General features: G+C 42.0%; 1 protein-coding gene across 1 annotated transcript in view; it reads right to left on the bottom strand.

Moving 5' to 3' along the window:
- The window catches only part of DOT1L (DOT1 like histone lysine methyltransferase), a gene marked incomplete at its 5' end in the record, with an annotated part of 71,035 nt that overhangs the window by 1,057 nt on the left and 44,845 nt on the right, over window positions 1-25,133 (bottom strand). Inside the window, 17 exons of the mRNA XM_082011111.1 lie at window positions 3,101-4,072; window positions 4,557-4,621; window positions 5,391-5,596; window positions 6,315-6,928; window positions 8,367-8,493; window positions 9,870-10,016; window positions 10,820-10,952; window positions 11,216-11,697; window positions 12,512-12,637; window positions 13,285-13,422; window positions 14,015-14,116; window positions 17,543-17,634; window positions 19,408-19,521; window positions 19,943-20,177; window positions 20,890-20,997; window positions 22,462-22,503; window positions 23,546-23,652. Of these exons, the coding sequence (XP_081867237.1) occupies window positions 3,101-4,072; window positions 4,557-4,621; window positions 5,391-5,596; window positions 6,315-6,928; window positions 8,367-8,493; window positions 9,870-10,016; window positions 10,820-10,952; window positions 11,216-11,697; window positions 12,512-12,637; window positions 13,285-13,422; window positions 14,015-14,116; window positions 17,543-17,634; window positions 19,408-19,521; window positions 19,943-20,177; window positions 20,890-20,997; window positions 22,462-22,503; window positions 23,546-23,652 (3,810 nt within the window). The remainder of the gene's footprint in view (window positions 1-3,100; window positions 4,073-4,556; window positions 4,622-5,390; window positions 5,597-6,314; window positions 6,929-8,366; window positions 8,494-9,869; window positions 10,017-10,819; window positions 10,953-11,215; window positions 11,698-12,511; window positions 12,638-13,284; window positions 13,423-14,014; window positions 14,117-17,542; window positions 17,635-19,407; window positions 19,522-19,942; window positions 20,178-20,889; window positions 20,998-22,461; window positions 22,504-23,545; window positions 23,653-25,133) is intronic.

The raw sequence follows: 25,133 nt of genomic DNA, 5'->3' as shown, positions 1-25,133 counted from the left end.
AGTCTTTCAAGTCTGTTACCACATCACACTGTAGGTCTCTGCTGGCACACAGGGACCACATTACTCAAAACTCCTCCTCAGCCTCAATTTCTCGTATAGAGGGATGGTGGTAATACTTACGTGCCTCACAAAAGCCTAATGAGGGTTTGTTCATGTCTGTGGAGCAATTTGATTATGAAGACGCTATACACAATGCACAGTCAAAAGAATCTCTCAGGTATATTGTAATTGAGTCATGTTTTATAGCGGTAAAGAGTATTCAACCATATATTGTATGTAGTTTTGGTATCAGTGAACAGCAACAACATCAAAGGCCTACAAGAAAGCATGGAGCAAGCTCTGGGGCCTAACATACTGATTTAACTTTGCAAGCACAAGTTGTTACATCAGGATGCCACAGAGTATCTTCATTAACAACAGTACCCAACTCTGTGGTGGTACACTTTATTCTGGAGTTGCTCTAAAGGCATTTAAATACCTGCTTCAGTAAAAATGCATACAGTCTCTGGAAACACTCTCTTGTCTGGCCCCAGCCTTTATGAAGCATGGACCACAGTTAACCCTGCAGATTCCCTATGGTCTCATTCACAGTCTACCCCGTAAGCCAGTGATTGCCAAGTGAGCATAAATACAGCATCTGACGGAGTCTGTTACTGTTAGCCCTAGCAGGCAAGTCCAATAAAGCTGCAGTGCACAGATAAATTACAACCCTTCTTTGCTTCCTGTGGTTGTGTTTTCCAGTGATGCAGGGGGCACATTAACTGCAATGCAAGACCAGTGTATTTGCTCTCCAAGGCAAAGCTGCAGCTTGTAACCTAGAGATTTTTAACCTTATGATTATGTAGAGTAGCTGTTGTTGACTACAGTAAAAACAAGAGCACCACATTGCCACATACAGTCACAAAGCAGCACCATCACGCATCCTAACGCTATGCGAACATGGACTTGTGGAGATGCAACAGTCTGTGTCGGAGGGCAAGAAGAGGGGAGGGGGGAATCAAAGTAGGCAACAACTACTTCCAATAACTGTATAAAACCATACTTAAAAATAGACATTTCCTCCTAATTACTCATCTTCAGAAATAAACATTTTCATGAAGTGATCCCAACCTGAACATAAACCTAATGTCAGATGAGACAGACCAGAGTTACCACTGTAAGCACTCCTTGTCGAGAAATCCTGACTCCCAGAACAGAGAGCATTAAGACTCTCCATCCTCCGCCATCAGATTAGTTGCTTCCCACATTTTAGAGTTTTCTCTGTTTCACAGAGCCCATCCCCAACCTATAGCTGAAAAGAAGCATGATTCAGCATCTGATACACAACTCCTCTTTTTTTTTTTTTTTTCCTCTAGCCTTACCTTACAAAATAAGAACTGTTAGCTAAGCAAGCTCTTTATCGTGGCTTAACCCCAGAAAGGTGCGAAGCATAAGGAGACTGCATGCCAAGTGTAACCCACATAGCGGACGTGCCAGCTGCGTTGGACTGCGTGATCATGGGCGCGGACTGTGCCAGCGCCAAACGGGGCAGAGGCGGGTGATGGACTGTAAAGGAGGGGCGGGAGGTTTTGTGCTGGAGAGAAGCTAGCTTAATAGACAAAGAAGCATTAGCAGATTGGACAGAAGCAGCAGAAGAGGATGGCAAAAAAGGTTCGCTAGGAGGGATGGATGGCAGGTTCTGCAGAAGCGCAGGCTCGGAGTTAGAAGCAAGTAATGGAGGAGGTGGGGGCAATGAAACGTTACGAGGGGGCGGAGGAGAATGGAAAACAGATTGCACTGGCGCTCTGTTGAGGTGCTGAGCAGATCTAGTCTCACTAGATGTTACTAAATTAGAGGAAGGGGGTGGGAAGGATGAGGATGAGGTGCTGGCAACAGCCTGCAGAGGGTTTAAGCTTAGCACTGTGCTGCTAGAGACAGCACTGCTGCTGAAACTGGCTCCAAATTGATGAGGAGAGGAGGCAGAAGGCACCGCATGGTTAAAAATACCTGCAAACAGGAGAGAAAAACTCAGCTTCAACAGATGGGCTTTGTACAGTCTCAAGTGACAAGAGAAACAAAACAAAAAAGGAAAAAAAAAAAAGAAAAAAGCAAAATTATAATAGTTACAGCCCCATACAAAAATATGCAGCATGAGAAGGCAGCAAGCAATGAGAGATAATGGTGCAGGCCAGGAGGTACAAAAGATTGCACTTACCTTTCCTACTGCCAACCTCTAAATGCCACGAGGAAAAATGGTCAGACCCAAGAACTGTCAGTTCTATACCACACAGGTAGACTTTTGATGAGATTTCTAGAGTTGCTTATCTGAAGACTCAAACTGCTGCTCTTCCCTCCCCACCCTTTTGCTTTCCCACTTACAGGGCAGCAGAGGGGAGATTGTATTTCCAGCAAATCTACGTGCTGAGAGATGTGAGAGTTAGGATTTCCCGACATGGTGCCTGAATGATTATGGACAGATAAGAAAAACTGCCTTGGACACTTAGTAATGGCAAGTTCAGACTATCTTCTAGTCCTGCCAGCTTGTCTCTGGTTTGGCCCACAGAAGCCAAGCCTGTGCAGAATCCCAGAAGTGCAAGGTGCATATGGCATTGCCCTTCCTGGCAAAGAAATGCTCTTCATGTCCATTCAAGAGCCAGAATGCTATGCAATTCCCAACACCATCTCCTCTGAAGAGGCACTGATGTTTTGCTCTTCCTGGGTCATGCTTAATCCATTCAATGCCTAATCTCAACCTTTACTCAAGTTGACAAGTTAGAGATCCTTAACTTGGTACCGTGACAAGTTAAGTCTTTTACCTGCAGGCAGACCTAAGTTGGTTCCAACACAGCAACATCTAAACAAGCATACATTATGAAATCACAAAGTCTGGGTGTATTCTTTCATTAAGGTGATACAACAAGCTCATCTAGTAGACAAAGCTCATGAGATTTCACTGTGAGGAACTGAACTCATCCTAGCATTTCCGAGAGATAGAGGAGACTGGTTATGTGGGACAGATCTGCTTCACATCCTGCAGAAATGAAAGGGTTTCACCCCTGGAGAGGCAGTGTCAGACTTTCCTTTAGGCCCTGTCTTATACCAGAGAAAGAGTTCTGCCTACCTCCAACTGTTCCACCTGTAACCCCAGGAGAGAAGTTCCCCATAGTGTGAGAATTAGTCAGTCTGGTTGCAGCTGATGACACGTGGACCAGACTGGCAGCAGCTGGCATTGAATTAAATAAGGACTGCAATACTGAGGAATTTGTCACCGAGTTGAGGTTTGCTTGCAAGGCCATAGGGCCGAGGGGGAACTGTGATCCAGTGGTCAAAGTGTTTAGGAAAGGATGGTGCGTCTGAACAGAAGATGCTGGATTGCCTGCTGAAGAAACAGCAGTAGAAAGGCTTTTACCATTCAGAAGGCCACCAGATGAAACAGCAGCAGAAATGAAAAGGTTGTGGCCATTTTTAAACTCCACATCTCGGTCCCTTCCTTTGCCGACCTTTCCGTTATGCTGCAAAGAGTTTTTTTCTGAAGAACCCCCAGTACGAATGCTTATTTCACTGATCTCTTTGCCTTTGACCCCTGACCGATTTAAGTCTTCTCCCTTCGTGCCGCTGAGGCCTTCGAGTTGCCTCTTGTTCAAAAACGGATTCGTTTCTGATATCCCCACATCTTTGCTTCGCTGTGACTGGAAACCCAAGGAGCAGTTGGAAGTCGTCACGTCTGAAGCCTTATGCGGAAGAGAAGCACCATCGATAAAGCTGTGTAAACCAATGTCAGCTGACAGTCCACCATTGTATGTGAATCCATTAGTGGAGTTTGTACTAGGGCTGAGCCCATCTGCCCCAGACGAGGGCATGGCAATGCTTTTCCTTGGGTGTGCTGTGATCTTGGTGTCAATGGCAAGGCTGTCCTCAGAGGGCGGCCTGAAGGCAAACAGCGAATTTTGGCTCAGCGATGAGACGGACTGCAAGGGACTATCTGTAGTTTTGGTCAGGTTGATGTCAGATATTGGTGAAAAAGTAGATTTCCATTTACTGCTATTCATGTTCTCGTTGCTTTGTGCTTGCTTCCTCACAGATAAGCTGCCGCCTAGTTTGGAAGAAAATTTGTAAGTGTCAAAAAACAGCATTCACTGAATCTGCTCATTAAGAACAGTTTTATCTTCAACACGCACATTTTATCAATCTGTAATTCTATTTCTGATCCAAAGGCAGAAATATTTGTGAAGTCTCCTAAAAGTCCTTAAAATTTAGTTTAATGCCTTGAAAAAGTTTGAGAATGCTGATCTACTATTTCCTCAGTCTTTGTATTATAGGTCCCTCCCCACGTCCCAAGTCAGTGAAAAAACTGGTCAGATCTTTGGTGACCTGTGACTACAGAAAGAACTGACCCAAAATCTGTAATTATCAGCCACCTGTCATAATTATGATTATGCAAAGCCCTGGCAGAACTGCACTGCACTCTGCTCAGCAGCACAGAAAAGCCTGCTACTGATTAACAACTTCAGTCAGTGGCAGACACCCATTCCCAAGTCCAACTGTTACAACAAATAATTAACATTCCTCACACCTACCATTTTCAACAGTCTTCTGTGGAGATTTGCTTTCCAATGATATTGTTGCAATTTTCCTTTCAATTCTAGTGGGAAGATAAAAAGGTTACAGCACTCACTGGAGACCTTTTGTTGCACATTTACTCTATCTTCCTCAAGTCCACATCTTAACAGTTGACTAGAGTATATAGAGCAAAGTCAGCTAGAAAGCTGTATGTTACTAAAAGAACTTAAAAGCGTAAAAAAAATCCACCACAAATTTTAAGTAGAAGCTATTACAGAATTATTGCTCTTTGCCAAGACTAGTGCACATTCAGAGGACTTCATTGTTGCTTTTCTTTCACAACAAGAAGTAGGCTGTTGCTCACATTTCTATAGAAGTTACTTTTCCAGCACCTTAAACGATAAAAAAACTGCCCTCCATAGGCAGGTAAAGGGTGGCAAGTACTTAATTTTCAGAGCAACACATCAACAGTTTGGGTCAGGAAGTGAAGAATTTTAAATCAAGCTGAATCTGGGAGTGAGGAAGAGAGAGATTCTTAGTTAAAGATTACACCCACAGCCTCAGTACTCCTACAAAGCAACGTAGTAAAAAAGTCATTTCTACACTAATTCTTTCAGAGGCCAGACTGTCAGCCTTGCAAGCACAGCAACAGTAGGTTCCCACATTCAAATGGGAATTCACTTCCTAAATACCTTCCCTATTCACAATTTCAGCCACTTAAAAGGCTTGGCATGATAGAATCTGTCTCCAAGCAAAGGAAACAAAGAAGGCTTAACACACCTCTCCAGTTTAGAGCACTGTTATCAGCTCTCGGAGAAATCTCAGCCTGAAACCTATGCCTGTGTATTCACCTGCTGCTATTGTGCTCATCTTCAGATCCCTGCTCTTCATCTGATGTTAGCGGAGAGTAATGAACGCCATTGGTCTGAATGAGGGGCTTTTCCTTTTTCAGCACCGGGGGCTGGTCATTGTCCTGGTAAGGAACAGGAGAGTTCTTCAGGGAGTTTTCAGGAGAGGAAATGGCTGTTATTTCTAAAGGCTGGTTAATGTTATTGACCTGGGCAAGAAGGAAAGAAAGCAGTTACAGAGTAGAGCATCCCTTTAGAAACAAGGCATTTTGCTAAGGATATTAAAAGCAGGCTTAACTTGCCCAGCTTTAGGATATGCCAACAGCTGCTTGTTTGGCACCGCTGTTACACTCCACCATTCTGCATTAGAGCCTGGGATGAAAGCTTTAATATAATTTGGAAATATCTAATTTTCATTCTTTGATTTCATGTTTAAACACAGAAATGAAGACATGAGATAATAACTTTTTTTTCCCAAACTACCATTGCAGGATCTCATGAACACAACTTGAATAGCTGGCTTAATTATGCAAGAATGCCATATGCGTCTGGCACTCATGCTATTCAGTCAATCTGAGTTTAAACTATTTTCAAAATATTTAACCTACAGCCTAAAAATCAACTTCACTGCAGAAACAAGGTCTTTGTCATAAGGGAAGAGATTATTTTTAATTTTTAATGCTCTGACAGCAAGGAACTCTTTGAAGATGTTTTACCTAAACAGAAATAGTTCACCAAGTTCACCAACTTATCAGCAATTCTCTCGCTTCTCAAGAGGGTCCACTTTCACAAAGGGTCTTCTAGCTACTACTACTGTAACAGCCTGAGAGCACGCTAAAGAATGGAACAGTTGAAGCTTATTTCTAATTCAAAGAGCTTTCCCAGGCCCTTCTCTCTCTTGCTAGAGCTCTTCATTTTTGCCCTTACCATGGAGTTGATATTGAGCGGTGAACCTGATGGTTGCGTAAAGAGTCCAGACACAGTAGGTAAGGATTTGCGTTTAGGGGAGACCCCGGAGTTCCCGCTGAGATTCCCAGTAGAGGATCTCTTCCGCCGGCCTCGCTTCTTCCCATCCTGCGCGTGTGCTTGGCCACAGTCCAGCCGAGCGCTCGTAGGCAGAGAACTGTGCTTGTTGGAAGGGGATTGTTTTACATGTCCTGTATTAGGAGAGATTGTAAAGATGATTCTTCTCTTGGCCTCGTTCTCAGGATCTGAAAACGCTGCATCAGACTGAAGATCCCCCTTTGTTCCTTCGGCAAACATCTTCTGAGCATCTGCATATTGCAATACCCCTACCAGGCTCTGGGAGGTGCCATTTAACCTGGGGCTTGTTGAGTGCTGGTGAGCAGGGGAGTTTTGCCCAGAGTTCCTTGACTGCATCATTAGCAAAGGATGTTGTGGAGTAGAACTCCGAGACCCTACTGAGTTAAACAGACTCCCAGAGTCGTCCAGAGCTGCCTGATCAACACTATGGTTAAGATGGGCTGGGCTGTTTGTAAGATTTCCATTGACTGCCACGGAGCCAGAAGAGTAAGAAAAACCTGTTGAAAGGGAAAGTATACATCATTGCTTCTGCTGAGTGATAGTTCACAGTGCTAGAGTTCTGGGATGACTGGGAGTGGTTTCAGCTCTACCTGTGTTCGATCAGCCAGCGGCCGTGTATTACATGGGAAACTGCACAGCTGCTTTTTACACAGTGCAGTTGAGAACGTGGCTCTGTGTGCTAACCGTTTCAGTCAGAGGTTAACGATTTTCACTACTCTTTTGCCACTTCAGGAAGATTCAGGTGTTATATGGACATATCCTATGCTCTACCTGTTTTTTTTTAAATGGAATTCAAGTGTAAGTTTCTTTTGTGCTATTTTGAAATCAGGACTCTTCTACACTCGACTCCTTCCTATCATCAAGAAAACGACGGCCAAATTCAGTCCGTTCCATTCCCCAAAAAGGAAGGGACTGTGTCATGTATACAGCCCACCTCCTTCTCAAAATGAAACAAAAGGCTGTGGCTTAGGGAGTGACAGGGGATCTTCAAAGAAACTGTGGTAGAAGAATACCACATGGGAGGAAGCTTGGAAAGGGAATTAAGTATTTGTCATGGTGTCATAAATGGGTTTAGTGCTCTAGTAAGGCCTTGTCTCTGGGCAGTCTAAATGAAAGGGGTAGAAGGGAACATGGTATTGTTTTTTTTTTTTAACAAGTTTGTTGTTTTTTTTTTAATACTTCGTTGCTTTTCTAGAAAACTGCAGCCAAGCCCTTCTTTGCAAAACAGATATAAGAAAAACCACAAGCCCCTCAAGGTGGTAAACACTAAGAACAAATGCACTCTCTGATGAGGGATCAGCTGTAGAATAGCTTATATATGTTAGAACCTACTCTTCCTGGTCCACAGCATTTCCATATCCTCAAGAGCTAAAGGCCACAATTTCAACAGATGAGTGAGTTCAGAAGCAATGTCTGCACTTAAAGGTATCCCTACCCTCTCCCGTTCGACATTTCTTCCTACCCTACTTGTGCCTTTACAACTGCTCATGAGGCATCATTGTGACCTGCATCAAGAAGTTGATTTTGCTATTAAAAAACCTCCACCACCCTGTAAAATAAAACTTTTAAAGCCAGATCATCAGCTCATAGTACAGCTATGCAACACTTTGCTGGTTTGCCACATTGTAAACGCAGGAATCTCTTAATCCACACAGAACAATTTACAAAAGCAATTATTTATTTACACTGCAAGGTGCCGCAGTTCAGGTAAAGCACATCAAACTAATACATTATACCAGAATGCATCCAAGCTGTAGGCACATACTGCCTCAAAACATCATCATCCATGATTCTTTGGTCTCATTACCAAACACACATTTATCTAGCACTCTACTGCATGAATGACCTGACCAGAAGTGCTCGGAAAATTCTGACGCGTGTATTTGGGGGTGCTGTCAACAGGACAGCGCACCTTCGCGTAGATGAGGCTGTTACCTGAGGTAGCCAAAGCCAGTGGCTTGTTTCCAGCAGCATTGCTTATGCCATTATGAGAACTAGCACCAATCTGCTTTTCAAGTGTCGATGAGTCTCTATTCTGATGAACTGGGCTAGGTGTGCTTCTCTGGGGGGAGAGAAACAGGCATTTCAGTACAGGAATTATACTCAAAAGTCAAAAGTTTAAACAAAATTCACATGCATTAGTAGATCTACCAAGGAAAGTGGCTCTACTTCCTAAACAACCTAGATTTCGCTTGTCTTGAGAAAAACATTGATCAGCGTGTTATGGTACAAAAATAAATACCATAATTAATTATACTGCAATAGTATCCAGCACACAAAAAATACCATGCAGATAGAGGGAGAACAGGCTTATCATCCCAGGACGTTTAGACTCAGGACAGAACTGCAATCAGAGAATGAATGCCTCAGTCCACTGTTTCACAGGTGGCCAGAAAGGAAACAAATGGTTGTATCATGTCCCCAAGCCTCTGCACACTAAGTTCCCCAAAACAACTCCAAATTGAACATGAAATGCATTAGGCTATGTTCTCTGGTACACTGTCTGAGGGTACAATCAAGTGGTGTTTTCCTAAAGCAGGCAAAACAGTTGTGAAATGGTAGCCTGAATAAACAATGTGTTGAAGTGAGAGACGCCATCCAGAGCATCCTCTCTGAGGACATGCAACTTCTGCTCGGAGCTGGGCAGACTGTAGTTCTGCTACAATGAAAAGTCTACAGCTGGGAAAAGATAATGGATTCAATACTATAAAACAACTCCAGCTTTCCAAATACGGGATTGCCAGGCGGGCATTTGTGGATGGATTCTAAATTCGCAGCTCTCGTGAAAGCAGCAAATGCTTCTCAGTTGTCTACTGTAACACTTTTGTGACAAACACTTGTGAGAAACTGGACCAGGCTTTTTTAAACTCCTCTGTCACCGAGAGTAGCATGGACTCATCATGGTTGCAAAAACAGATGTCCCCAAAAGTTCTATAGTTGCTCTCTGTTGCTACAGAATGGTCACTCGCACATCAGGTATTATAGCCTCAAGGTGCTATTCAAGTTCATCCTACACACATATGTAATAAACATAGACAATTTTGAGCTAACCAAATTGAGGCAGAAGAATTTGTCTCCCAGGGTCATACAAGAAGGCAGGGGCTAGGAACAAACCCCCGTGCGTGATTCTCTGCTTTCACTGCCACAGGCTCTCAGACTCTTTGCCTTTTCCACCCAGCAAGATGTTTAAGACTAGGATCTCTTCAGTCATGTACTTTACTTTCCTTCCTGGCTGAAATACCACCACCCAACAGACAAAAGAGAGTAAAAATCTACAGAATGACTAAGAGCGAAGAGGATGCATCCCAACAGAAGCCTCCCCCACAGCATCAGACATTCGAGATTAGCAGCCCAGTAAGGATTCTGGTGCATAGCACCCCGTAACTGCCCGGTGTGATTTTAGTTAGGGATGGAAAGTGTTGACAATCCCTTACTCACCACCTTCTCAACACGGCTAGGTAGGACTACGCTGGCCAGAGGGATACTAACAGGGAGTTTATTGGGCTGCACTGTGCTGAGAGGAATACTGATAGGTAGGCTGGTGATAGTTTCTCCATTACTCACAGAGGTTCTCTCTCTCAAAACCTGTAAAAGCAAAAGAGAAAAGTAACGTTGTTAACTGCATGCCATTACTGAGCAGACTTTTTAAACTAACGGTAACCTGCTCATCTACATTTTGTCCCCACCCTCCCTTTTTTTTTTTTTTTTTTTTAAAGAATTACACAATTAAGAGTGATGACTATATAGCAAAGACAGGGCATGCATGAAGCAGCTTTGTTACCAACACCAGTCTACTGGGACAGCAATATCCAACAACATAGAAATATGTAAATTAAAGCTACTGCTGGCCCCAAGCATAAGGAAAAGGATGTCTTAGGCAGGCTCATTTCCCAGTGTCTTTGTTACAGCTCTCTGAAAAGCACTTGTCTGACAGAATTCATGTCTTGAGGCCCTCTGTACACAGAAAATGTAGTAGCCAGAAATATTTCCATGGTAACCCCCTATTGGAGGCCACCTGCTTGCTCTGAAATGAGCACCAACATGATTCATGGCTGGACCAATTACGTGGGCAATTTTTTGTTATTTTTTTTAAACTATCAAAGAGTCTACTTTTCAAGTTCAAGTAGACACGCAGCAGATCAAAAAGAAGTCCTACTCCATTACTGGCACAGTTCATATGCAAACCAGTAACTGAGGGGTAAGCATGTCTTTCATGAGCTCAGTATTCTCCTCCAGCCAGCTCCTTTTTACTCTATCACACCTACTGTATCTTGTGTTATTTTCTGTGCCAAGCTGACCACAGAAGGGAGCATGCCTGCATCCCCTAGTTTGGCCAACTTTTTCTTTGTTCTACCAAATGTAACGGCTCTGCACTTGAGCACAAGCAGATCTCTTACCTTCTCGCCTGCAACTGGTAAGGCCGCTGGGGAAGAGGGCCGAGTTTCCTGAGGACTCAGCTTTATGCCATTTGAAATTCCAGGGCTTGGATATGTAAGGCCATTCTCTTTGACATGGTCAGCTCTGGAACAGAAACGTACGATCATCAGAATACAAAAGTTAATGACTTCTCTTTTGCAAGGAATTCCTGTACCAAACTCAAGGCACTGTACCACCCTATTTACCCAATCAGCTCTCACTGCTGGTTTTCCTGACACAAAATTTTTACAAGCATGTAAAACTCCACTTCTAAAAACATTCTTCCACAATCCAAATAAACCACTGTTATTAAAAACAAGCAATGGTATTACCCCTCCTTTCCAATCCTGGGAAATGATCACTCTCACCTCTGTATCTCATTGGTTGTGGCTTTTCCATTGACTGCGTGGTCTTGATTCAAGTGTCTCCTTAGTGCTATTTTAGCTGGGGAAAACCTGGTATAATCAGGTAGGGACAAGCTTGTCATCTTGTCTGCCTTCTGTCTGCTGCTGTGGTTTGGGGTACATGGAATTATTTCTTGGTCCAGGTGAGAGGTTGTGTACTGAGGCGTGTTCTGCTTGGAAGATGGCCTGCTAAAAGTGTTATGAATTTCATAGGGAGTAGCATGGCCATTCATGGACAGTTCAGGGCTCATGCCATTGACGTGGGGCATAGGAAACTTAGAGCATTCAAGCTCCAGCTGGAACCTGCTGTGATCAGCCTCAGGATCACGGCTCACATGGTTTTTATTGCGTAGCTGTACTGACAGTGACTCATCAGACGGCGTGTACGATTTCAGCTGCATGAGCTCCTGCTGTCTTTGACTTTTCTCAAGTTCCACAATGCTGATCTTTAAACGAAGAGGAGGACAATGATTAAAGACCACACTTAACAGTTTTATCACATTATGGAGTTTTGCCTTGATATGCTTCTCAGGAAAAGCAGCCCCATTTCTGGGAACAATGCAGAACAATTGACCCACAATTTGAGAAACAGATTTCAACATGCTGCTCTGCGCTTGAGAACAAAATGCACAGGTAAGGGGAATGGCTCAGAGCCTCTTAGAAAGCATGTTTCAGAAAACATAAAGTATCTCCAACTTACATAGAGTATGGAGTAACTCAATACTACTAGTCATTGAAGGAAACAGCCCACCAAGGCATCCAGCAAAAGACAGGATTAGCTCTAGTGTTAATCTCACAGGGAACAAAAATTCTTCAGTCACAGGAGTTTAATTTCTTTTCACTATGGTAAGTGACATTCTGTGGGAACTGATTCCTAACTCAAGTCATCAGAGCACACAGAAGACATTATCATGAAGCCACACATTATGCAAACAAGCAGGATCTTTCTTTTCACCAGGTCATGCTTTTTAATTGTATTTCATAATAAACCATGATTCCTTCTTCCAGAGCATTACCAAGGAATCAGGTCATAGCATCTACTTCCTTTAAAAGTTATCCACACCCTTATTCTTCAAGTTTACTAAAACTCTCTAATACAAAGATTAGTCTCCGGAGAAGTGTAGGGATGGAAAGGTGGTGAAAGAAAAACAGCCACCTAGCTAATCCTTTAACATCATATTTAGTCAAATACCCTTAACTGGCCCATTGCCCAAGAGCTACCCCAAGTTGGTCACTCTAAATTTGTTTCTCGCTCTCTACCTGCAATTCCAAACAGTGCTTTTGTTTCTCAGAAATCTGATTCTTCAACGCCTGCTTCTCTTTTAGCAAGTTCTCCAGTGACAGTGTTGACCAATCCAGCTTCAGTTCTTCACACCGTGCCTTAAGCTGTAAAGACACAGCATGAACAGATCAAAAGACACCTTTCACCACTTCACACCACCCCAGGTGCAAGCTGAAAGCCATGCACTTTTCAGCCATATATGTGCAAGAAGCTTCTCAGCCCACTGAAAACTCCTTTCAGCTTAAGCCAAATGCCACCAAAATGGTCCTGTGGTCCCCATGTAATGTGGCAGGAGGTGGCCTGGTTCTTCCTAAAAACAGTGTTATCACCCACCGTCCCTAATCACTTCCACATCCAGATTTCCCCCTCACCTACCCTGAGTTACCAAGATGAACACCACAAGAATTATGGCTACCACAAAGCAAGTGCTGTACAAACTTCTTGGCCAGCGAGATCCAGATTCAGTGACAAGTACATATACAGGTGCAAAGCTGTTTACAGGACACAGCTGAGGTCAGAGCCAACTGTCACCTCAGCATTTGGTCAGAGGTAAATAAAGGTCACCAAGGAAAAAGACCATCTGCATTCTTTTCCCCATCATTCTTCTCTGTTACAGAGGAGCTACAGCAGCTAGGTGATTTTTCATTCATTAAGATACCTTGAAGACAGGGGCAGCCCATGGCTCATGACCTGTCCTCCTTACGTAAATGGGAGCATCACCCTGCTACTCAGACACAAGCGTTGTACATACCAGCTGTAAGCTCTGGTTCCTGAGTTCACTGTTATCCTTCTCCAGCTGTTTCGTCTGTTCTTTCAGTTGCTGATTGTGAGCAGAGATTTCCTTCTGAGCCTGAATCAGGTCATTGTATGTTAGAGCTTTAACTCCCAACTACAAGATGAAGAGTGAGAAGGAAAGAGATCATTCAATAGGGTCTTGACATCCTTATTGCAGACAACTGTCACATTTAAAAGTGACATTGAGGAGATCCACAGAGCTTACGTGGCTCACAGGAAGCCCCCCAACATTCTCCAAGGCACTTTGTCATTGCTAGGGGATAACAAGGACAAAAGTACCTCACTTGGAACTGCTGCTCCAGCAATTCAACTTTAAAACTGGCATTTACTTTCTCGCCATCCAAAAGAATGCTATTTTTGTAGAGAGTCACCACATTTCCTTCTGTGCTTCTGAACATGCATTGGCAACACTGAGTTTGTTCAACCAGCAGGGGATGCATCCTTTACTAAAATACCACAGTGTCTGTGGTCTGTATCCAAGGGAAGGGGGTGACAGAATGGCATACAACAATTTCAACAATGAAGATGAAACATAACCAAAGAGTGATACAGATTCCACATTATTTAGCATCTGCTGCAAAACAGAGGCTGAAGACCTGAGAATACTCTCATCTTACTTATTGTTATCAAAAACGTTTGCATGCACATGACTAACAAGCATCACATTTCCACCGGATCAGGGCTACCTCATCAAGTTTCTGCTGAAAAAGACGTTTGATTTCCTCTTTCTGTGCCTGGCAGTGGGTGAATAACTGCTGTGCTGTTCCCAGTAACTGAGCATTCTTTTCCTGGAAGAGGGAAGAGTGAGAAAATACACTTTTAGCACCAACAGCAGCATGGTTCATCTTAATAATATGTTTACACCTACTTTGTATAGAAAATTGGGAGTGAATCTGGGCTCAGATGGGAGATTTATGAACTAATCTAGCTCTGTCTCAGACATCTGTGAGCTTGTGTTTGTTAGTGTTCAACACTTGGTGAAGTTAAGTAAGCTGAAAAGAGCTTTTAAGGGGGTTTTTTTTGCTATATGGTAAAATATAATCAGGATAGTCTTAAAAATTGATTTTTATCCTCCTAGTGCGTTGTAAAGAAGTAGTAATAATCATATCCTACAGAGCAGAAATTAAACTGGAAAAGATTATCTGTATGAAATCTGTTACTAAACTGGGAACAGAATCTAAATCTCCTGCCCTGGTTGTTTTTTCTTCCTGATAGCTGGTATAGTGCTGCGCTTTGGAGTTGGTATGAGAATAATGTTGATAATACACTGAAGTTTTAGTTGTTGTGCTTATGCTTATAGTTGTTTAAGTAGTTGTAGTGCTTATACTAAGCCAAGGACTTTTCAGATTCTTACGCTCTGCCAGTGAAGAGGTGCACAAGAAGCTGGGAGGGGGCATGGCTGGGACAGCTGACCCAGACTGGCCAAAGAGATATTCCCTACCACATAACATCACGCCCAGTACACAAACTGGAGTTAGCCAGGGAGCAGGAATCGCTGCTCGGGGACAGGCTATCGATCACCAGGTGGTGAGCAATTGCTGTATTGGGCATCACTTGTTCTTGTACATTTCTTTGTCAGTATTAATATTATTATTGTTGTCATTGTTATTTCCTCCTCTCTTGCTGTCCTATTAAACTGTTTTTATCTCAAACCACGAGTTTTTCCTGATTCTCCCCCCTGTCCCACTGGTGAGCAAGCAGCTGTGTGGTGCTTAGTTGCTGGTTGGAGCCAAACCACGACATCTCAAGAGTCCCAGTTCAGAGTTTTCCTACACATTACTCATGGAAGACACACAGTAAATGAAAATTCACTGTGGGGCAGGTAGGAAGAAAGTCATAAATAAGCCAAACCACTTGTACTTCTAATGACAAAAGTACTTCAGTGGGCCACCCAACCCTTGCACTCACAGAACATTTCCTGCCCATAACATTCCTTCACTAGATACTTGCTTACTCATTTCATGGTTGTGCACTACGTGAGCAAAGGGCAAGGATAGGACTGTCTAAAACGTCTCATTTATTCACTTCCCAATTGAAACATGAGTGCAGAAAGAAAAGCGGGCTCTGGGGATTACACTTTTCTCCAACTTTTGCTGCTGAGGCCAAATAGGAATCGTGCAGAAACTGAGCCATTATTCCAGAAAAAGTGGAGGGCAAGGGCAACAAGCACCTTGGTCTTCCAAGCAATCCATTCACGAAGCAAAGCAGCAGTGCTGGCAAGTTCCACTTGCATGAGAAAACACAGGACCTGGCATACAGCTCTTGTTACCTCTCATGCCAACAACTTGGGAAAACAGTTGACTCACTGCAATGCTATAGCTGATGCTGAAAAAATCATTTATGCTTTCAACAACAGTCATTTCATTCAGCCTTTACAAGTAGTGGAGGAGCTCACAGCTCCATCTAAGGGCAATCTGGTGAACTAGCAGCTCACAGCATCTTGTTTATTTTAAAATTGTATTACAGAAACATTTTTCTTGCACTTGAAAAACCTTCATGTAAGAGGGAGTTATTAAATAGACTATACAACAGCACCTCATCCAGCAAAGTTCTGCTTCTGCATTTTAACTTGCCATGCACTCAGTCTACCTCTCAATTAAAAAATTATTTTCATACTCAATTCCTCATTTTAATGTCTTAAAATATGAAACAGCTGTCAAACAACACAAAGTGATTACTCTTCCACACCCTCAATGTATACTTTCAGTGTACAGCACAATACTTGCATGCTATCATTTCTCATGCTATTTTCTGTGCAGGGAGCTAGGTTAACTTTATGCTGACTTTCTCGACAACTACAGAACTAGCAAAAAAATATGCTGCTTAAGAAAAAGTTGAAAATTCTAAGTGCAGTTTGACTGTGAAAACAAATGGAAACAACCATAGAAAAAAGGTTTGCATGAACACCACATTAGCATCAATCAATTCTCAGTAACAGATGGGGTGGCACAAGTTAGCCTCTCTCACCTGGAAAAAAGAGTTCCCGTTATGGAAAACTCAATAAAACAATTGCTACAGCTTTAGGCTGACACTTTCACAAAGGCCACAGAGCAAAGTAAATCTTCCACAGGGGCTACCAAAAGATGGAATTGGCCAGAAATTACAGAATATGGTTGAGCTCTATGGGGAAAGGTTCCTCCACAGAAGTAGCAGGCACAGTCTCTCTCATCAGGACTCATTTATAAAGCAATTAAATTATTCATAATTAAGGTAAAGCAACAAAAGAAGAAAAAGTGTTTAGGCAGTAAATCTCCTCCCTCTGCTGGGGAGATGGCTCCATAGCAGAAAAAAATGCCACACTTCACAGCATCAGGATTTTCTTTGCCTTTCCATTTGAACCCACAACTTGGTAAATTTACACTTTGCCCACCAGTGCAATCTTAACACATTAAGATTACCAATACTAAGCATGCTTCATTAAGTCTCTTAAATCACTGATGACAGTTTGGTTTTTTTAATCCCATACTTCAATTTGTTACAAGTTTAATGAGTCATCCTGATGCTACAGTACCCAATTCATTTAGGCTTTTCTACAGTGGGAAAAGAATAGGATGTCAAAAACCAGAGAATTCAGCTCCAAGGAATTAGTATCTGTGTGTTTTTCAAGTTCATCCTCATTCAAAGTTGCTACAGTCTTTAGCTAGATTAAGCACAATTTAGTTATCTAAGAGCAGTTTGACTAGCAGCCCATAGGATGCATCCATGCAGGGAAGCCCCTCTATGTGCAGGGCAGGAATGTATTTAGGCAGCGCATACTGCTGGAGAGGTTGGCCGCCACCTCTTGCTCCTGTGACCCATGAGACATTTAGAGAAGAAAAGCAGCTGCCAATTCCAAATGGGAGAAAAGGACAGGGTTCAAAACACCAGCTTCCTGCATCGGTACACACAGCTTCATGTCAAAATAGAGGAAAAAAAACCAGAAATACTGAAGTAACACTTATCAGGTGGAGGGGCACCAGCAGGAAGAGGAGAAGTATATCTGTCCCGTTGCACAGATCGGAAATTTAAGCACACGCAGAGTGACCAATTTAGCAATATAATCCCTAGGTACAGTCATTCAGCCTAAGCATGACTCTGGTAGAATCTTTATAATTGGCCTGGTGCAGCACTGGTGTGAAGTGTACACAGTTCCAATCTCCAGCATTTCCTCCCCCCCATCTAAGGTATCTGGTAGTCAGGCAATTTGGTTTAGAAATGTTAAAAAAAAGACCCACCTTTTCCTGCTCCAGTAACTGTTGCAGACTTGCTTTATACTGAGGAGTTTTCATGTATGCCATGAACTGCATGTACTGGATCTTGAAAGAATCTGCAAAATAAATATGGAGATGATACATTTCAGGTGAGAGAAAGTGCAGTGTGCCTATTTACCCCTATTTGCTCCCTTGACACCTCTGCCCCCTTTGCTCTCTCTTGCTTTTTAGTTGGACTGTAAGTCAGATCAAGTGATTAAAGATCAGTTTAGAGCATGCTGAAAAACCATCTTCTGATGCAAGCTGAACTCCTGGATCCATTAGCTATTTATAGATACCCCAATGGAAGTCATGAAAACACATTCAAAAACGCAGAGGAAGATGATGGGTGCTAATGGTGTGTTTGCATGATGAAAGAGTTGAACAGCTTTTAATACACTGTATGTAGAAATAATAAAAGAGACTAGCTCTAACAGCCAAAACCAGCCTTGAGCTCAAAGCATTCATTCTCCCAGAGTCACAAGACAGGGCTTGCTGTACTCCTCCTAGTTCCATACAGACAGATGACAAGCTTTACACTCACATTTACTCTACCTTTCAAGGACTCTACCCTCTACTTGCTTCACATTGTCCTTCTATCTCCAGTCTCCTATTACACAATGAACCTTCCTTCTCCCCAGCCCTCACCACTGGGGCCCTTTCATCATGAAGCCAACCACATTATTAAGTCTGGTCTGCTGCAATCACAGGCAGCCAAAACATGGAATAGATAGTATACAGACTTTGGCAGCAAGGTTTACTCCAGACAAGTGTCATTCTCTCCCCCAACCCCAACCCGAAACATCCCTCTAACTCACTCTTTTTCCCTCTCTCGCTACAGTAAGATCTACCATTACAGTCGCAACTGTAAGATCCTAGAATCACAGAACAGTCTGGTTTGGAAGGAACATTTAAAGGCCATCTAGTCCAACCCCCCTGCCATAAGCAGGGACAGCTTCAACTAGATCAGGTTGCTCAGAGCCCCGTCCAACCTGACCTTGAAGGTTTCCAGGGATGGGGCGTCTACCACCTCTCTGGGCAACCTGTGCCAGTGTTTCACCACCCTCAGCGTAAAAAAAATTCTTCCTTATATCTAGTCTAAATCTGCCCTCTTTTAGTTAAAAACCATTACCCCTTGTCCTATTTCAACATTATCCCTTGTCCTATACCACAGCAAGGAGCAGGAATTAAGGACATCACAGATGCCCTTGGTCTCTACATAGACAGAAACATTACAAAGGGTTCCCAGATGATCCTAGACTGTCTCATGCCCAATGCCAAAGGCTAGAAATAGCTGGGGGTGGGGAGGAAGCAAAAAACCACCCTCCAAGTTTTTCTTTAAATCACCTCTTGCACATGGAGCATATTTTCCAACTACATGACCTTTGTGACCTCAAAAAGTCAGACAGCATCTCATTTACTTTGCTCTAAGTTTTGCAGAGAAAACAGAGTGGTATTTTCCAAGACTGTATCATTTAATAACAACAGAATGGTTTCATTTTAAATAGTTATTTCCTACTAGCCATTTCCATTTAAAGTTATTTCAGAGAACTAGACCCTTATTTTTATATATATATATTTCCTTTTGTGCCAAACAAGAGCTGAAACAATGTCAAAAGACACATGCAGACCAAGACATCAACTTCAGCAGCAAGAGAAGAGACTTCGTAGTGCTGCCAATAGAAGTGGGGCAGGTAGAGGAAGATGGGGCAGAAACTATCCCCCTCTCCAGTTCAACATATAGCTTTCCAGAGTGGCTGTCTATTAGTAGCCCTTTGATTTCCCATATGTTCAGAAACCTTGAAGTATAGGTTCTCATGACAAACACAGAGACAACACTACAGTCTTACCTAGCAGCTTCTGTAGTGCAGGTGGGGTAGATGTCACCAGTAGCTGGTTAGATGACTGCCGTTGCACTTTAGGAGGTAGTTGGTAATATGGACTATGAGGTGACTTGTATGCATCTAAAGAGAGAAACAAAGATAAACTTTCAGATTACGAAAGTTAGTGTTTCTGGCAAGTATGGTAACTGTACCATTAGAAAGCACGTCATTTAGGATGTGAGATCCAGTAACTTGGCTAGTTGAACACACTGCAACAAACTGTTTGGAAAGATATCTACAATTTCTCCTTAGAACAGTGGCAGCAGAGACAAGCTGTAAGACACAGCTCAGCTCCAGCTTCTGGCCAAGTACCTACGGACAGATTCAATCACCATCTCAAGGGGAGCTTTGCTTTGGTGCAAGGGAGAAGCTACGACACAAAACCAAATTAAATCTAGCAATAAAGGAAGAATGACCTCCAGGCATGCATCCAGAGCCTCAGATACTTCTCTAGGCTCATGTGGCGGGGGGGTGCTTCTTCCACTGTCAGCCTTGAACTTACCCTGAGGAGAGGATGAAGATGTCTGTGAAACAGTTTGAGCATGCAGAAGTTCTAGTGCAGTTTGGTTCTTCTTTGTCTTGCGCTCTGTATTTGCAGTGTTCATTTTCTTGGGACGTCCTCGTTTCCTGCCTGCCATTTTCCTTCCTTTTTTACTTAGCTTTTTCTTCCGTGCTTTGGAGGGAGATGGCTTTTTAACAGAATTTGCCGCAGCCTTTTCTTCTTCAGCACCAGAATCCTAAAAGATTTTTAAAAGCCAAAAGGTCTTTAGTAATTTCTACCTACACATGCAGCATTCCTTTTAAGAAAGCGTTAATAATTTTTTTTAATAATCTTATGAAAGGAAACTGATGCACTGTGGTTAAATAACTTGCCAGTTAAGTAGACTTGCTTGGGATAAGAGATGTCCCCAACACCCAAGGAGTCGTGCTCATTCTCTTCTCAACTTACTCATTACAGAAAAGGAAATCTGTAACTGTTGTCTAAGAAAAGCTGATTATTCACCCTGTATTGACTATATTCTTCAACTGAATTTCATTAAAAAGTCAAAGTACATCCAATACTTTATATTGTTGTGCATGAACATTTACTGTGTTTCTAACAGTATTATGCAATGGAACAAGAAAGGAAATGTGACCTTGCAAAAGAGACTCAGCACACTTTGAACTCCATTCAATGGGTGACGACTCAGGGAGAGCTCTGCAAGCTGGTGCTGAAATTGAGTGACAGTGGACAACCAACTATTCTATTAATCTTGCAATACCTTTTTTCCAGAATTAGTGGTGCAATTCCCACACGCAGCTTTTATTAAGTCATTTCATCATATTTTTGTCCACAGCAACAGCTATACCAGTTTACATGTTCAGAACAAACACAGTCTTCCCACAGAATCAGGCTTTTCCTGACACAGATTATGAGTTCAGGCACAGGTAAAGAGAAAACCCATTTACTCTATGAAAATGCAGGATGTTCACCTTGTTTTCTTGAACCTTCGTTGGAGTAGTTGTGTTGCTCTTATTTTCTCTTTGTTGACGACGTCTAGCTGCCTCTTGTTCCTCCTGGATAAATGTTTTAAAAGACTTAATAATTTTCTCATATATTTATCACTTTTTAATACAGAACGCTGTGTTTCCCAGCTTAGTCTTCCGCAAGAGCTAGATATAAGTGCTGTTATCATACAATGCATAATGAAAAAAAACAACCCTTTTGCTCCCAGCAAGGGAGAAAACTTACTCTGCCTTGGGCAACATGTGGGAAAAGGAAGATAAGTGCAAGTCACCCTTTTGCACTGCACTGCCTACTACAATGGGTTTCAAACATGCAGCCACGGGGCAAAGGAGATTAAGCCCCAACCTCTTCCCTTATTCTGCCCCTCGCAATCCCACCCCCCAGATCACACACTGGTGTTACCGGTTTTGGGGGTTTTTGGGGGGAGGTGGTGGGGTTTTTTTAAATTATGAAATATTTCAATAGCTTTACCTATATACCCAACATTTCATGTGTTGCTACATCACCTTAAAAATCTTACATGACTTGAAATGGCAAAGCCATTAATCGTCATCTAACTCAACTTTATCTGAGTCTTTAGAGGAGACCAAAAAAAAGCAGCAACTTTTAAGATTGTTCTTCTACTAGGCAGTAAGGACAGGAAGTCTCAAAGAGCTCACTCAAAGCCTTTCCTATACCTTCCAGGTGAGGTTTAATTTGCATAAGAATTCTGGCAATTCCAACACCTCTTCAATTTAAGTTATGAACTAGACCATACAAATGGCAGATTTAAATAACCTCACCATTTAAAGTAGAGAAGTTTTGAAGTACACGGATGCCACCCTCCATTTTTTCTTTTGACTCTGAGAAGTCTTTTTTCTTCTAAGTTTGAATTCAGCAGTCTGAAACAACCCAATCTCAAAGCTACCATTAGTCTTTTTTCAACACTTACTAAGCAAGTCACTCTGAAGACTAACATTCACCTGAAGTTTTAATTTAAGTGGCCTCACTTAATTCTCTTGCTGGGAATACCAGCCCCATCGGTTGTTTCAGATTAATACAGCCCAGCCTAGTCTCAAAAATCCTCTGGCATTTTAATTCCACATGTGATAGCACAGACTGCAGCAACTGACAACGTATTTCATGTCTCAAATAGCATGTCCCAAAAGTAACATCCCAGGCTGCTCTTCAGCTTCGTTTTCATGCAGCTGAACACTGAGACAGACTCAAACTATCATTTCCTTCTTTAACTTCAGTTTTTTAGTGAATGAATAGTTCTTTATATACCTCCAATGTAAGGGAAAAACACTTTGCAGCTGCCCCATTAATTCTCTATTAGAAAGTTCTTGAACATGATTGTATTAGTGCTTGATGGCATATGATGCTTCACTTCAATTAGTTCCACACCCACATTCCTTGCTTAACAAGAAAATTTGATTTTCTATCAATTCTGTACATCTTTAACAAATGACAAAATTCCTCATAGTGGCTGTTCCATTATTCTGAGTTTTCTACAGAAAATGACTGAAACTTACCCTGAGTTTTGGATTTTTGAGACTAGAAAAATAGTTTTCAAGCTGAAAATAGAAAGATAAGATAGTCATTTTCAAAATCACGACAGATGAATACATAAGAACAAAACAGTAGCTTAAGACAAATGCAGAACTGCAGAAATTGTGACTGGTTTTCTTCTGATAAGCTACATCAAGAAAACATTTACATTCATTCTTTTTGGTGACGCAGACACACTGTGTAGCAGGACATAATCCAAGCCTCAGCAAGGTTTGTTTGTTTGTTTTTATCATCTTCACCACTGCCTGTCCTTGTTTTAAAGCTTTGTGTCATATATCTCCACTCAGCAGAAGGTTATTTTCAATGAAGCTACTTCACTCTTGTACTCCACTAAAATATTTATCCACAGTCTAGCACGTTCTTTAACACAAGCATTATTAGACTACAGCAGACTTGGAAAAATAGTCTTACTGTCAAATTGCAAAAAACTCAAGTGTGGGAATAAACTATTTCTCCACAAATATTACATTTCTACAGGGTTGTTTCTGTTTTCTTTAAGTAAAAAAAAACAACAAAAAAGTGAATGCGTCGGCATTGTTATGGAGCTTTGGCTGGTCCTACAGCAACTGAAAGTTCAACTAAAATTGATATTTACTGCTTGAATATGATAGAATGAGATGGTCTGTACACCACAAAGCCTTGTACACCACAAAGCAAAGAACTAAAGACCAACAGAGTCTTTACTCAGTGTGGAAGCTATAGCACAAGACCACCATTCTGCATAGTTGCTTATTCTGAAGTCTGAGAAGGAATTATACTTGCAAATCTGTGCACCTTCAGCAAATTAACAGACTACCATAGTACTGTCCATAATTACACTGTATGCATAACGTGCTGCACTGAAGCAGCCAAAGGCTAAGCCATGCACGCTCAGCTAGACTGAACGGGTAACTGGGGAGGTGCACTCATTCCAATTAGGTGTGCTACAGGCCTGTAAATACGCAAACAAGTATGAGAACAACTCCCAAAACAAGGATCTAAAGTTGGCCTGTTGATTCCAGAGTAGGTAAAGCAGCCAGAGATTTATTGGCCTGTATTTATACTCACTATGGTTCGGTCAATAGTATGCAGGTAGTAAGAAACTGGTTTCCCGGTCCATGACACAGACCCCTTCAGTGGTGATAGCTCCACAACTCTCATTATAGTGCCGATATCTAAAGAAAGAAAGTCAAGTTAGGGAACCAGAGCTCGCTCAGTTTGCCACTCAGTTCTACTCAGCTGAAACTAGCCATGCAACAGTAAAGGCACACTCAAAACAAAAAGATAAATTTTATATTCAGATAGCAAAGTCCTAGAAGTAAGCTCTGCAGTGAGTTTAAAGGGCAATTTCTTATTCTCTTGCTATGTGCATCTTACAGAAAACTTAAGAAATTTGGAAGATCTACCTTTCATTTCTTTAGAGATAGTCAGCCATTCTACAGTAAAATCATGTGCTAGTGCAAGCTTTTAACAAATGGAACTTTCCTGTGTCTCAGAGACAACTTTTGCAAGGAATCGAGTGACAACACATCTGTAGTAACAGGCAGGGGTTAATTAGATTGAACCAGTAACAGAACATCATTAGATCCAACCCATGTAAACTGTAACTACACTATATTTGGACTGGGCACAAACATGTTTTATATTTCCTTTCTTGCCTATATTTGTTTTGTTCCCTAGAATTAATAGCTATGGGATGTGCTTAAGCATTTCCATAACCACTGAACACTGAGTGGCATGACTGCAGAAGAAATTATGGCACACTTCTAATTAAATAGAAAATTACCCAGAAAAGTCAAAAAGCAAGGTTTAAGATTCAGCAACTTCAACCACTATTTTAACCACATTTTAATACTTGTTTTGGTTTGTCCCAACTCTTTCCACATTTCCATTTCTTTTTCCAGATGGAACTACTAAGGACAAAAATGGTATTGAGAAAAAAGTTTTATCTTGTCCACTATATTTTTTCAATTATTTAACTGTCCATACTTTAGATCAAAACGTTAGATAGACAGGCAAGCCACATGGCTCAAATCACACGTGGGCACAAAAAATACCCCGCTGAATAGAAGTGTTATGAAAAAACCTTGGAGGGCAGCAGCATAAAGCTAGCACAGCAGAGTGAAACCACCTTCTCTGCATGTGAAGAGTACTAGCCACAAGTTATGCCATGAGCGCTCTGTGGCGCTCTCTCTCACTTCCCTGCAAGTGTCACTTAGAACAGACCACTAAGACTGGAACAAGCCCCAGACCTAGCACATCCCATGCATGTTAATTTGAAATTGTTATTTCCCAAATACAGGATGGTCACAAAATAGGATTAAGACCTAAAATTGATTCCCAAAATTTCCCCTCACTATTTGCAGTATACAAAGGTAATTTCTCTTCAGGACCTCTTATCTGAATCCCTAGAAGTTCCCTATCAGTGGAAGCTGTTATCTGTTCTTATGCTAAGCAATCTCATTCACCCAAATCTTAATTAGCTATCTCTACATCACATTAAGCATTAAATAACAGTTGATATATAAAACTTCAGCATTCTAGAAAACTATTCCCAATGAATCCACACTGGGGTGAAGGCTGAAAGAGGATAAAGAACTGGCTCAACTGATAGTCATAATCAGGGCTTGTAGTAGGGGTAAAAAGTGGTACACAT

This window comes from Phaethon aethereus (genome assembly GCF_964289735.1).
Source record: "Phaethon aethereus genome assembly, chromosome: 26".
In the NCBI taxonomy this organism is placed as follows: domain Eukaryota; kingdom Metazoa; phylum Chordata; class Aves; order Phaethontiformes; family Phaethontidae; genus Phaethon; species Phaethon aethereus.
The sequence above is the reverse complement of the archived record's forward strand: the minus strand, read 5'-3'. Positions and strand labels throughout refer to the sequence as shown.